The sequence below is a fragment of the Athene cunicularia genome (genome assembly GCF_003259725.1).
Source record: "Athene cunicularia isolate RWA chromosome 2 unlocalized genomic scaffold, athCun1 chr2_part1, whole genome shotgun sequence".
NCBI lineage: Eukaryota > Metazoa > Chordata > Aves > Strigiformes > Strigidae > Athene > Athene cunicularia.
This window is the reverse complement of record NW_020799095.1, coordinates 82,203,757-82,218,425: the sequence shown is the minus strand read 5'-3', so window position 1 is coordinate 82,218,425 and position 14,669 is coordinate 82,203,757. Positions and strand designations below refer to the sequence as shown.

Sequence of the window (14,669 nt, the reverse complement as noted above, 5' to 3'; positions counted from 1 at the left end):
TGCACACTGATGGTCACCCATTTTAAGTGGATACCAGCTCTTAAAAGCAAGTAAAATATAAGAGAGGTTCTGTCTAGACATTTCCAATTCTAAGGTAAGAGGTGGCATCCTGCCAAAATAATTTTGGAAATAAGAATACCTGAATCAATTCACTAATTAAAAATTAAAGGATGGAGGTGCTTACTGAGGTATGACCAGATGAATCTACCCAATTAAGTACATACCTCCACTACATTTTTGTTCTTTAAACCTACAATAAACACACTAATATGGGATCTTTTTGCAGATGTTGTATGACAGTTCCTGCAATTTGGGATGCAGAGGAGCGATGTCACTAAGTGGTGATGTAGATCCCTTCAGATGGTGTTACTGCACCTGTAACACTACTTGCAGTCATTTCCCCTGAATGAAACATCACAGTGCTGTCAGGTGCATGTGCTAAACTTAATTTGCTCTCTTTCCAACAAAACCTTGAAGCCTCAGTTACCACTGAAGCTCCTTCCCCCAGCCTCAGCCTGTCCTGCAACCTGCTGGATCTGCCTTATCCTGTTCTGTCTTCACCATTGCTCCCACCAGCCCATGCCAGGAATGGGGGCAGCAGCAGCAGTAGTCCTTGCATCTGGCACCACAAAGAATGCTACAGCCATAAGAAACCTTGCATTCACCAACCCCTTTTTACCATGGAAAGTAATTTAAATTTGGCATTTCTTTTTGTCTGAAATAATGTAGGAAAACCATATATGAATGATAAATGCACACAAATACTTCTTGTCTAGTGAGACAGGAGAAACCCTGCTGAAGCAGCACAGAAGGCAACATGATCTTCCCCTACCTTTTTTTTTTTTTCTTTTCTTCTTTGCATTCTTTCCAGCATATCAAGCAGAAGTTGCAGCACGCCAGAATGGCATTTCTGATTCAGTCACCCCCTTTCTCCCCACGCCTCCCTGTCAAGTCCTTTGGAGGGTAGCTGCAGGCTGCCTTCTCCTTAGCGGACGTCTTAGACTCATCCTAAGTCCTTTCCTATCAACAATCCTTGCTCCCTCCCCTGCGTTGTTAACATGTTCTATTGCTTACTTTTAAAAGCAGCCTGCTTCTCCATTGCCTAGTATCTGCAAACTAATCCATGTGTCTTGCTGCAGGGGTTAAAAACTGCCAAGAAATTTGGCATCTTGTAAGTAAATTAAAATTAAGGGGAGAAAAGGACAATTACTACTTTACTCTGTGGAGCTGGCCAGCTTTCAGAGGCATGGGGAAAAATATTTATGGGATTGAGAGAGAAGATGAACATTTCTAATAAGAATATATTTTCTATTCATTAACAAAGAAGATAACAGTGCTGATGTTTTCTTACCATTCTTGCCATGCTGGTAAGAAAACTTCTAGGAACAATACTGTGTTTAACTGCAGAAATCTAGGGTTCTGCTTCAGTATTGGGTACATCAGCTCTGGTACACCACCAGTGAAAAAAACAAGTTAAAATATATTTAAAAAAAGGCAAAAATAAAAAAAGCAAGTGCTTTTAATCATGGGATACTAAACAATCAGTGTCCTGCATGTTCTTACATATTTTTATAAAGTATGAATATTTTTATTTATCTCGAATTCTATTTTTTGGTCATTTTTTCACTTGTGTCTGCTTTTTTTTTTGCCATTTATGACTTCAGTCCTTCAACAAAAAGCCACAAGTTTTGCAATAACTACCATTTTGTTTCTGGTCTTTCTAACTCCTTTCTGGTGAGGCAGCCTGTTTTCTTTATGTTTTTTTTTCATGAACTAAGGCTCAGGAAATTCTCATATGATGTGCAACTCAGGGGAAGGGGCATCTCTGTTTATCTACAGGATGGAAATTGTTTAGCCTTTGTGGTTTCTGAAAGATGTTTGTAGACAAAATGGAGCTCAAAATACAGCCTAATCCACAGTGAAATATTATTTCTCCTTTCCTGTCAGCTTTCCTAAACCAAGATTTTGCCTTGTCTGTGAACATTCCCTTGAAGAGGGCAACTTGGATGGCTTCCATGTCCTAATTCTTTGATTTGTGGCAGCTAAGATCAAGTGGGAATAGAGCTTGTTACAGTAATCCATCAGTGGTATAACACATGCAGGAACATCCCAAGGAGGGAGACCTTGGGCGTCACGGGGAAGGTTAAGGCTATAATTTCTCTTAATGTGATTTTGTCTGGCCTTTTCAGAATTTCATCCGCTTTGGGCAGGGCAACTAGATCAGCAAACCACAGACTGAAAGACTGTGTTCAATTTTGTATGCTCTTAGACCTAAAAATTTTTTCTAAATGACAGCATTAGATTAAGCTTTCTTCCACTTTCTAAGACTGAAAAATAGAAGATTCACTTGAGAGTACACCATATATGGTGGTGTGAATTTTGGAAAATAAGGGCTCTTTTATGGTAATTTTGATTTTAGTGATTAACTTGGTCCCAATTTAAAAAAAACACATGAAATAACTTCTTAACAAAGAGAAGAAGCAGGAAATGAGAAACCAATATACCTAAATATTAGGACATGAAGAATCATTCAAAGAAAAAAAAAAACATTAAAAAGATTAAAACCTTCCAAATCTGAGAAACCAATCCCAGTGAAGGCAATAAAACACAGCCTAAACATAGGCTGTACAAGAGGAAAATCAGGAGAACAGAGATGGAATCCAAACAGCAAATATCTAAGGATATAAAACAAAACCCACAAATTCCTTTATGGTATCCAAAAAAATGAAAATATGTAGGAGGTCCTGGATCTCTGGGTATGAAAGAAACTGAGGAAGACAAAAGTTAAGGAAGGGAAGCAAGATGACTTATTTTCGTCCAACTTCACCACAGAAGATGTTGGGGAGAAACCTATTCTTGGTACCTTTATTTTATTTTATTTTTTAATAGACATGAACTAATAGCAAGCTTCGAACACTTGCTAGCAGAAACAAATGTGTTAGAGGAGGATGATATCTTACAAAGCAGTAAACAAGCAGAAGACAAGAATTTTGACAGCAATTAAAATAAAGAAATTGAGCTACTGGCTAAAATGAGCATGCTTCCACTACACTTAGTAACTTAAAGAATCAGAGGATAGCAAAAGTTTCACCTATCTTTACAAAAGCAGCAACGTTGATTCAGGAGTCTGTAAAGCTCCAAGCTTTATTACTATACCTGATGACCTGGTTGAAAGGATGAATAACAGGAACTTAAATACATTAAAATAATCACTAGTTTATGAATATGTTTATAAAACAGTGGACAGATAAGAGCAAGTAAAGAAAATGAGACTCAAAATCATTACAAGAGCCTTATGGGAGGTCACCTGTGAAGTGTGAGGTTAAGGGAGCAAAGGAGAAGAACGAATACATATTGATTCTCATCTGATGATAGGATTAACAGCAGGTGTCTCATGGTTTGTATTTCAAAGCTATCTGGAAACAAGAAAGCACACTGATAGGGTAAAATCTACAGATGGCAAGAAATTATTCAAATTAGTCCTGAGCTAAGATTATAAGGTGTTTAAGAGATAAGCAGTAAATCTGCTCCAGCAGATCATGGTCATTACTGTGGATGTCAATGAAGTGCACACTGCACACAGTATGAGACGCCTCTGTGCATCAGGCTGAGTTCTGAATTGCCCGATCAGCTCAGGAGGCTAACTGGATGTCCTTGCGCACTGCCCAAAGACAACTGGTGTCAAAAGGATAGCAACAGTCAAAAAACATGAAGAAAACCTCAGGACATCTAACAAAAGATAGCACAAGCAGAACAGACAAACACAGTAGCACATAATATTTATAATGAGAGGCTGGAATACTGTATTTGCTATCGTTTGACCCCTTCTGAAAGGTAAGATGGAAAAAAAGTAAAAAAAAAAAAAAAAAAAAAAAAGAAGATGTAGAAGGATTATTTGAGACTTAGACAAGGATCTGAGCAGCCTCGTTTAATTTGGTCTTGAACTGAAAAGGGTGTTAGACCAGATGACCTTCAGAGGTCCTTTCCAACCTAAGGTATTCCATGAAATAGAGAGACAAAAAAAATTTTGACGGTTCAATATATTCAGACAGTAAATCCTAAAATTGGTAAATTCAACAGCAGACAAAATTAGATTATGAGTTCACTGTCCCAAGAACTGTGCTAGGAGCCAAAATAAAATTTGATTTTTGCAGTTTTCTAAAATTTGTATTATGTAGAGTCCTCTCCATTCCAGTATCCCTTAATATCCAAACAAGGTGGCTTTTGGAAAATAAATCATTCCTCCATTTGATGAATATAATGAGTATTATGGCTCATGAAATAAATTTTTTCTAGGAGAGATCCTCCTCCTTCTCTTTTGAAGTGTCTTGTGCTCTCCTCTCAAGCAACTGGTATTGGCCACTATCAAAATCAAGACACTGGACTAGATGGATACTAGTATTATCTGCTGTAATTATTTCCATTTTTAGATGAGACATGACTCCAAACCAGAATTTTCATATTTGTTATCTCCTGATGATATTCTGTCATGTTTATTCCATTAATCAAGTAAGGTACTATTTTTAAGGGTCATCCATGAAATCTCACACTCTGAAAGTTCCAAGCGTGAGGTTATAGTGTTTCTATCATTTCTGCTAGCAGCAGTAAGTAATAAATAATCTGTGTACCAAATTGAGCCATTGACCAGACCTATGCATTAGCCAAAGGATTATCACTTTTTAAAAGGAGGTGCTGCCAGAAGTTTCCTTTATTTCTATTTATCTTCCCTAACTCCTGATCATCAAAATTATTGTCAGGAGGAGGACAGAAAAGGAGTTAAATGAAATTTTTCAAGGACACTTTCATTCTGTAAACAGTCTTATTACCAAAAAAGTTCATTCCTTCCATTGCCCTCAAAATACAACCAGGCATCTCCCTTAAAAAAGATTCCCACAAACCACAAAATAAATATATTTGAAGATACTGATCAAATAAAGTTTTAACCTGCAAACAGTTCCTAATAGTTATATACATTAATAATGTTATATACATTAAAATGTCTGTCATAATGTGGTTGCCTGTTAGAGCATTGATGATGAAACCACCTGACAGGCAGAGATAAGTACTGGCAGAGAGAGAGTACTGGCATCTTTGAAATTCAGTGGGAATGACACAATGAATCCACATTCATAAAAAGTACTGTGACCAGGGAAGAATAGAATCAAATAAAAAAAAACAAATCTTAAATATTTCACTTTAAAGAGGGTTTAAAAAAACTTATATATATTTATCTACAAGACATACCTTGGCTGACCTAGTGATGGCCCCTATCTCTGAATAAAGATCAGTGCTGTCTGGGAACTTTTCCACCACCATAGTGCAGACATGGTGCAGGAGGGACTGCTTGTGCACCGTGTCCTTGACTTCTGGAACCTTCTCGAGGTAGCTCAACTCAAAAGCTTTGACCTGTAGGGGTAAAAAAAAAGCAAAGAAATTAAAACCAAGAATATTTACTCCTTCTCATGCAGATTAGTAGACAAAAATGATTGCCAAGTAGGGACAGAGGGGAAAGAAGAATAAGAATCATACAGAAGAAGCAGTTTACTGCTTTTATTTATTTTTAACATGCTGAAGAGTAGGCCTAAAATTAGTCCATCTGCAGTGAAATGACTCACAATACAGTTGCTAAAATGTAAATGGGGACCACAAACACTAAACTCAAAGGAGTTACACCAGAAGAGTGCACAGCTCTATGTGTCCTTGAGGTTACACTAAAAGAGGCAAAGAGCACCCCGACACACAATAAAAACAAAAAGTAGATTCTGTTTTCTAAATTACTTTTCTGGTACAAAATAAATACTAGGTTGCAACTGTCATAATGGTTTCGACTTGTTTTTTGAAGGAAAAAGCTGCAGGGGAAATGCTGGGACATCAAGCTTACGTTGGTTCCATTCAGAAAGTTCCCGATGGCTAGCAGAGTAGAAAGGATAAATCCCAAAGTTTTATTGTGCTCCAGTTGGTCCATTCCTTCCTTCAGGTCAAGAAGTGGTTCTGCAACTTCCTGCCATAAGAACAGAAATAAGGAAGTGAAGGCTGCAGTTTGGTATAGCTGCTTTAAGTTTTTAATTCTATGGTTTAGATTAATTACTGCGAAAATTCCTGAACTGGCGTCTTGCGGAGTGCAAACTAGCCATGTGTGCTGGCTTTCTTCCATGCTCCAGCTAATAAATCACATGCAAGGACAGCAAAAAAATACATAAAATACTTTCTTTATGTATGCAATTGCCTTCCTTGTCCTGGGGATTATTCTGTGATTCCAAACAGGAGAGAGAGAATCAGAGAAGGGGCTGCTGCATTTGAGTTAGATGCATGAACATCTCCTTACTCCAACTCATAAGAAGCTATTCTTTCTAATCTTTGAAAAATAAACAAAAAAAGTTAGAACCCTGGCTGACTTGACATTTGCAGCCTGACCCTGAAGCTTTCTTCAAATGATGGCCACCTCTGAGTTTTAGACGTGGTTTTGTGCTTGTGTGACTTTAAAACTGACCCCCCCATCCCCTGTAAACATCAGGCTTTGCAAGTGTTCTCATTTTAATCTTTTAACTTCATGCATCTTCCATCCACACATGTTATCTGAGTATAGGTATGTAAACTGATAAGGCTTGAAAACATAAATTCTGTTCCATTACCTCGGGAAGTGAACTACACCAGAGAGTTCAAAGGAAGACAGAGAGGGTAATTGAGTTGACGGAGTTTATTTCAGTCTTTGTGAAAGGCCCAGGGTTATTTATTTTTTATGCACAGTAACAGTTCACATTGTTTCTCTCTCCAAATGCCATCCTAAGCATCCATGAGCAGCATTCTTTTCCCAAATTATTACCCACTTTATGAGCCAAGAAGCCAAAATTAAGCTGTTATTTTAGACAAAATAAAAAAAGAGGCAAAATATCTGAGAACTTTACTTTCTTGGAGAAATGCAATGGGTCATGCTGTAATTGCAGTAATATTTTACCATAAGTAAGAGCACAAAGATGAAGACGACGTACATTTCTAGTCACTACAGAACAATTAATCTGGCAGATACAGCAAACAATAGACAGATTAAGAGATGGCATAGTGAGTAAAGTAATTTATACATCAGAGGAGAGGTGCTAAATAATCCAAGACTTTATCAAGTTAAACTAAAATCAATGAACTTCTGTACAGAATTCTTAAAGTCAGGGTTTGTTTAGTTTAGTTTGTTTAGTTTAGTTTGTTTAGCTGCACTGTGGGCATAAATCAAACTGCTCTGCATCTGATGTAAACACAGGCTTTTGAACTATTTTAATTGTATCAATTTGCAACCTGTCAAAAATTTAAAGCATTCTGAAGATGAATAAAAAGGTAGCATAAAAGGCTTCCAAAGCAGGCCATACTGTAGCCCTTCATTTAACTATTTACTTGCAAGTTATCCAAGCTTAGACTTTCTTGCGTGTAGTATACATTTATAATTACTCTGCATTTTTTATTTTATTGTAGCATGAAAAAACAATAAAAAAGTGTGCTAGATACATAAAGTCAGATGAAATATCAATTCTTGCTTCCTATAAAACTCATCTTATACCTAAATATCCTTACATACCACATATCCTTATTTACCATGTTTTTATTTTTCACCTAAAAACTATGCTTGAATGAAATTTGTGGATTGGTCCAGAATTTCTGGCTGTGAGGCATTTGATAATGCTTGATAAATGTTTGATGCACATGCACAAATGAACCCAACTATATGTGTGCAATGAATCCAGTGGTACTGGGACAGGGAGGACGTAGCTGATATGGCATAGGCAGTATTACCAATCTGTTATACTGGTAATAAGTTTAGCTAACTGCACCCATACAAGTTCATGTGCATGCTTTTCTGGGAGAGCTAGAAACTTGTTTGGGATGGGAACTCTGAGATGACCAAAATGTAATTTGCTGTATTTATGTTTAACCAAGACTGGCCTGCATAAAGTATCACACCCTTTTAAAACAACAGAACGTATTAGGATCATACTGTAAAACTTAAAAAGCTCTGAGAGTTTTTAAATTATTAGACAGTTTAAGCATCACTCAAAAATACAATCTTTTTAAACACTTATTTCTCTTAGCACACTGTCTCCAGGGAGACTAGAGTCAGGAGTAATATTTCAGCTCAGAAGAGAAACTGAATCAAGCCTTTTTCTTTACTAGTTCTACTTTTTTCATTTCCACACCTGCTTATATTCATTTATAATCCTTGAAAGTTGTCAGCAATAAGGATATATTTGCTCACAGTGACTCTAAGAAAAAAAATATCTGATTTAGGACAACTAAAGATTCTATTTCTCTTTCTAAGACCTTTAAACTCCCTTTAGGATAAGGAAATTTGCATCATAAATAGTTCAGTACAAAGAACTAGTGGTAACACAGTGTTTCAAGAACAGAAGAATATTAGCAGCCATGGGACTCTTTATTATCATAATCATTAATACAAACTACTTTATTTTTACTTTTTAATATGCTCATGGTATCTTATTTCAGTCTAAATAACTCTTAGATTTATTGGTTACCTGGAACTTAAACTCCGATTCAGCCTTTTGTTACTGGAGAGACCCAACTGCTCTCTCTCTTGTATCTCTGATGTCTGATCCCATATCTTCCTTTTCACCACAGCTAGGACCCCAAGCTGCCATATCTATGCTTGTCTGCTAGGCTTCTTATCCCATGCTCCTCTTATTTTATCAGAGTTATCATATTTCATTTCCTGTACCATTTTATGGTACTGTACGTAGGCCTATCTACCTTTCAACAGGGATAAAATATTTGTCCTGTTTTCACTCCAGTTATTGCTTCTTCGAGTAAGTTAGGTATTTGAGACATTTTATACTAGCACCCATTCTGCATGGATTTTAGCTGGCAGTTTATTAACTTTGTGGTATAAACATTATAGGATAAGCAACAGGAGAGCTATGAGAATTTCTTTAGCTTTTAGCTGTCTTCAAATGTTACCTTCTCACTGAGAGGAAGCGAGAAATTCTAGGTATACATATAGATTAACAGCTACAGCTAACTCAGTTTACATGAAAGGAACAATTTAGCCATGTAGTAACTTCAAAGCAGAATAAATAGCTGTCCCAGAGGAAAAAAAAAAACACCCAAACCCAACTGGAAAAAGGGTATTCAGGCCAGACACAAGTATTTTATGTTTTACAAGTCAGAAATGTAAATGTCTAAGACTAAAATGTCACTATTAAAAAATCCTGAATATTAATATTCTAAAATCTAAGCAAATTAAGCAAAGGTTGAGTAATCTTGACAGTATCATCTGCAAATCAATCCACTGTTGTATAACTTGTTAAATAACAATGGCTAGGTAAACATAAAGCATTTTCAGAAGCATGTCCCGCTTCTCAGAATCTGTATCATATAAAGATATACCAATCTTTCAATATGCACATAAGTACACAGGTACACAGATAAAACGAATATATACAGGAGAGCTGCCGGATGAGCAATGCATGGGGTATGCACCAGAAGTGCAGTCAGAAGGTTCCTGTGCTAAGATTCCTGAAAGAGCTTGTGAAAGTCAGAAAGTAGCTGAAATTGCCTACACAGTTTCATTCTGATTCATCTTTGCATCAAAATTATATGCTGCCATTTTGAAATTTTTGTCTGTGATTCATCATTCATGACAGACAACCCAATTATACTGTTCTCTGAACAAATTCCATCCATGAAGAAGGTGGCAACAACCGTCTGTGACTGAATGGAACAGAACATCCCTGAAGGGTGTCTTATCTTTTGTTTATAACTTTGAAAGAGAGTTATAAACAGAGAAAACTTTAATGGATGGTGTTTTCCTTAGTTCAAATGGATGTAAGATCAATACTCTCATTTTACAATGTAAGGCTGAATACTGTAGTCCTCATCAATCTTTATCCAAAGAAAAATTCTTACTGCTCTGAAGTAAGAATTTCCTGAATACCATCTGGAGAAGGTGTGGTAAGAATTTAGCCCTCTTCTTTGTTTCAATACCATTACTGACTAATTAAAGGAAGGAAGACATAATCTCTAATTTTCTTTCATAGAAGGAACAAATTATGAAAGATTTTTCCTGTTTCCTGGCTGGCCACCAAAACAAAAGCAATCCACTTACCATTTCCTCAAAATATACGCTCATATAATAACAAGGTCAGGGAAAGATTAAGCAAAACCTCAGAAGAGTCCCCACCCCTGCCTCCCTGCTTTCCCCTCACCTTTTCCACTATCTCGTAGTCCATCTTGAAAGCCCAGAGCTGGAGCCTGGCGGAAAGCTCGCTGATGGAGGAGAGCGTGAGAAGAAACTGCTCGGCACTGCCCAGAGGGACATCAGGGTTTGCCAGCTGTGCCTCCTGGATCTTTTGCTTCTCCTCCTCGGTCGGGATCATGGTCAGGATTTTCTGTGAAGGGAGACAAAAGGCAGGCATCAGCAGCAGGGCCGAGAGATGTGCAAGGGCTGGACACTGGGTGACTTCACAGCAGCAACAGTAGAAGTCTTCAAGTCCCTAGCTGGTAAATTAGAACAGCACTGTAGTAATCAAGAACTAACCCACTGCACAAGAAAGCAAAACAAGGCCTGCTATCTCAAACAGTAGCAGTTAGTTGAAAAACACATCTGTATCAAAATGCTTTTAGAAAAAAATTTGTGCTCAGTAGATATGGTTAATCATGGGATGAAACACTGAAAGAGACACAGGGAGACTGGATAGGACTGCTGTCCTCAGCTTTCATATGTTTAAGTCAAAACTGGCCACATTTCTGCAAATTACATGCAGAAGTGAGGGTAGGAGAAGTGCAATTTTGTGGCCTGTGATTTACAGCAGGTTAAACTAGATATTAAAGTCTCTTTTAGCCTCAGTATTTATGAATCTTCCAGCACACTTGTAGGTATACAGAAAGAACTTGAGGGCTCCTGTCCCTTGCTGTTCTCATAATTTATTACTTTTTGTTCAGTCTGTTTTGTCTTTTATGCAACATGACAACTGTTGCAGCTTATTATGTCACTCCCAAAAATTTCACCCAAACTGAGGACAACTTCCCCAGGAACACACATTGAATTTAACATTGGATTATGCATTACATAACATATGGCCTTTTTATCTTTTGATATGAAAAGTCTGAAATATTGATGAAAAAGGATTTCCATATTTTAAGTGCTGTCAGCATGGCTCAAACCTTTTAAATTTTCCCTTTAATTCTTGGATTTTACACGCTTGTTTACATGTGGCAGCTTTCCTTCTCAAAGTATTGCTTTCTAAGGTATTGCTTCTTGATTAGTTTTTAACATAATAAATGCATTTTAAAATCAAAAAGAAAAGCAAAACAACATAAAGGCATCAGATAAGTTGAGGTCTTTACCCTGTTGATCAATGCCTCATTAAAACAAAGCAGTAGATTTTCATCACAACTTATGTTTATACATCTGAGAAATTACATGTTTTTGCTGTAGTCTTCCATGATAGCAGCTGTTTTGGAGGGGAGGAGAGAATAATAAAAATACAGCCAAAGAGCTATCAGACCTGCCAATCCAAACTACAGTCTTGTTCCAGCACTGGACATAGCCAATTCATCAAAGTAGCACAACTGCCCCCTTCCAGTACTGATAATTCATCTGGCTCCTTGTACAGCGCTGGAGCTAAGCATGTAGAGCAAGGGACTTTTCCTGGTCTATCAGGCAAAGAACAAGAGTTAAGCAAGCAACTAATGTTCAATTTGTTGAACTGGGACTTATTTAATTTCAGCCACAGAATTTGTATTGCTGTCATCTTGTTATGCTGACTTCCATAAACATAAAGAAGCATTTTTTTCTGGAAGTGCTGGCTCTGACTTTCAGTTAACCAAAAAAGAAAAGCCTCCTTGCTTGGACACTGCAAGCTTCTACCTTAATAAATTAATATCCTAAGGAAAAAAGAAGAAAAAGAAAATCCCTCAATATACTATGATGATTTTTCTTCCCCTGTCAACGACTGTTTGGAAAATATTCTGATGTAGATATGTTTTGATTGATAGCATTTGATAGTATTGTTTTTGAGATGTGCTATCCATCCATCCATCCATCCATCCATCCATCCATCCATCCATCCACCCACTCTGAAATCTGTAACTTAGGTCATACCTAATATCAAACTAGATCTATAAGTAGCTGCTTCAGGGTATTTTTCAGGGCTTAACTGATAATTAACTAAAAAAGTTAATAAAAAAGAGAGATTGAGTCTGAAACTCATGAGAAGAGCTGTTTTGCAGTATCCTTTGAAGAAGTCAGGCCTCCTTGTGCCTGCCTCTCTCTTCAACAAGAAGCCAACACCCCCTCAGCTGAGCCAGGGCAGCTTCCAAGTAGGATCATATGAACACCCATACATGGGGAGTTCAAGCCGTAACCATGTGATGGATGTAAAAACACTTCTGATGCATTTTTGAAGGCTAACACTTCAGCAGTATTCTCAATTACCTCCTACAAATAACTAGGACTTTTGGCAGTTACCCAGGGATCCCACAAGTATTTTGTGGTGGTGCAGGGCCTTCACTCTAGAGATTTTGCACAGCTTTTGGGCATTTGAAAGAGAGCAATGAAACAGCAAGCTTTATTTCCAAAGGGACTCTCCTCCTCCTCGAGCTTTATGTAAACACCACAAGCCAGATGGAGCTGACAAAAAGCATTCGAGTCCAAGTACTGCAAGGCTGCCGTGCTGCATATTGTAGTATGTGAAACAGAGAATGTCAAGTGAAAGCGCCTGTACTTGTGGTGTCAGCTGCTGAGGATCACCCCTGGTGCTGAAAGCCCTTCCTTGATGGGATCAGAGCTGCTGGCAGGTCTCACACCATCCGGGGTGCAGCTGCCCCCATAACAACGACCTACTCACTGGCACTTCTAATCTGCTTGGGAAAATCATTCTGATCCTGCTGGTCATCACCCTTGGTGTGTCCCTGAGCAAGTGGTGAAATACTCCTATTCTTCATTTCTCTAGGACTCTATGACTAATTTGAGCCATTTGTTCAGCACTGGAAAATGATGAGTGCACCATCTTCCAGTTTATTATTATTATTATTATTTTAATTTTTATTATTTTTTAAACATCATTGACAGTAAAGTAGCATAAAAACACAGCAGGGCAGAAGGTTACTGTCAGTTGATGCGACCATTAAATCACAAATAGGTTTGAATCTAATCATTAGTTCATAATGCTCTCCCCAGTACAGCATTCTTCAGGTTGGTTAAGGAAAAACTGGTTAGTAATAAACTCTGTGCTCATATCCTCTAATATGTGTGATACATGTATTTCACCTCCGTGCATTCTCACACAATTGTTTGGGCCAGACTAACATTCTGAGGAAAACCAGTGCACAAACCTTTTCATGGGGGAAAAGAAGTAATTTTTGGAGATCCTGTTCACATGAGATAATGGATCCTACTTACTCTGCTCCTGGACTGCTGGACCCAGCCACTTGCTTGAACTTTCAGCAAAGGCATCAAACTGCTTATTTCCTGGACGTGGCCATCCTGACATATGATTTCCAAAATTTTCTGAGAGGAAAGACTACAGGCCTCAGTGTGGGATCAAGGAAGCACCTAACCAGAGACTGTGAATACCCTGGACCCTCTGCAGAAGTTAGCTGCTTAAGTTATTGCTTTCAAGAGATAATGGGGCTTCTCAGTGATGATGAGGGAACGGGGGTGCCTTGGCTTTTGTATTTGGTTTCAGCTGATTTTGCCAGGCAAACAGAAGACTGAAAAAAATAAGTAAACTAAATATCTGATGGTTGTTGGGTCCAAAGCTTTCCGTGGCTTGAGGCCCACAGATTTGTAAGCTACATAACTAAATACACATTAGTAGGTATTTATCAGATATTTGACAGGCCTGGGCAGACAATTCAGCTCCAAAAAGGCTCTTAAACTTTAGTTTTCCAGGCAGCTATTAATGAGACACACTGGTGGTTTGCATTACCTGCAGAAACTCTGTCAAAACATAAAAGCATATAATACGTGAGGCTTCCTGCACTAATTTTATTTCAGCTCTTCCAAAACCGATCCAATTCTGAGAACTGTCTACATCCAAAATGTCTGATAGTCATCCCTGTAACTCAGGAACTGACAGCCGTTGCCTCAGTCAGACTGCTCCACTTCCTCAGCTCTCTACTGAAATACATGAACATGCCATTCCTGGTCACAGAAATCAGATGTTTTGGTTTGTTCCAAGGAGTGGAAGTGTAGCTTTTTTTTTCTTTAAATGAAGTCTGAAACTCATTAGCGCAGTGCTATGATGATTGTGCGTGTATGGCCGGCAAGACATCATTAAGTCCCTTCTCTCTTCTGCCTAGACTTGTGGAAAGAGGTGTCCTTTCTTCTTGTGTGAGCTAGCATCATTTGAAACATCCCACCACACTTTTCCAAAGCATTAGCTAAACAAATTGGAAACTGAAAATGTCAATGTACTGTGGCAAGTATCAGAACAAATACTTAAGTACCTTGATCATTTCCAAAAATCAAATTATGGTTTTTGCTTATGCATGTCACCATCTGCCTTTTTAACATCAGGCTCTCATTTCTTACCCCTTTTTACATCTCAGGACTACCTAGCCACTCCAGACCCTTGGATTTCAAATTATTTAACAAATGTGGTTATGGAGGATCTAGCATACCTGGAGAGTTTTTAAATTTCAAATAGTTTTACTAAAAGCTATACCTA

At 37.8% G+C, this 14,669-nt stretch overlaps 1 protein-coding gene across 1 annotated transcript in view; it reads right to left on the bottom strand.

Moving 5' to 3' along the window:
- Positions 1 to 14,669, bottom strand: part of FHOD3 (formin homology 2 domain containing 3) — a 369,637-nt gene that overhangs the window by 39,375 nt on the left and 315,593 nt on the right. Inside the window, exons 19-21 of the mRNA XM_026841709.1 lie at positions 10,203 to 10,385; positions 5,882 to 6,001; positions 5,245 to 5,406 (exon numbers count right to left, since the gene is read on the bottom strand). Of these exons, the coding sequence (XP_026697510.1) occupies positions 5,245 to 5,406; positions 5,882 to 6,001; positions 10,203 to 10,385 (465 nt within the window). The remainder of the gene's footprint in view (positions 1 to 5,244; positions 5,407 to 5,881; positions 6,002 to 10,202; positions 10,386 to 14,669) is intronic.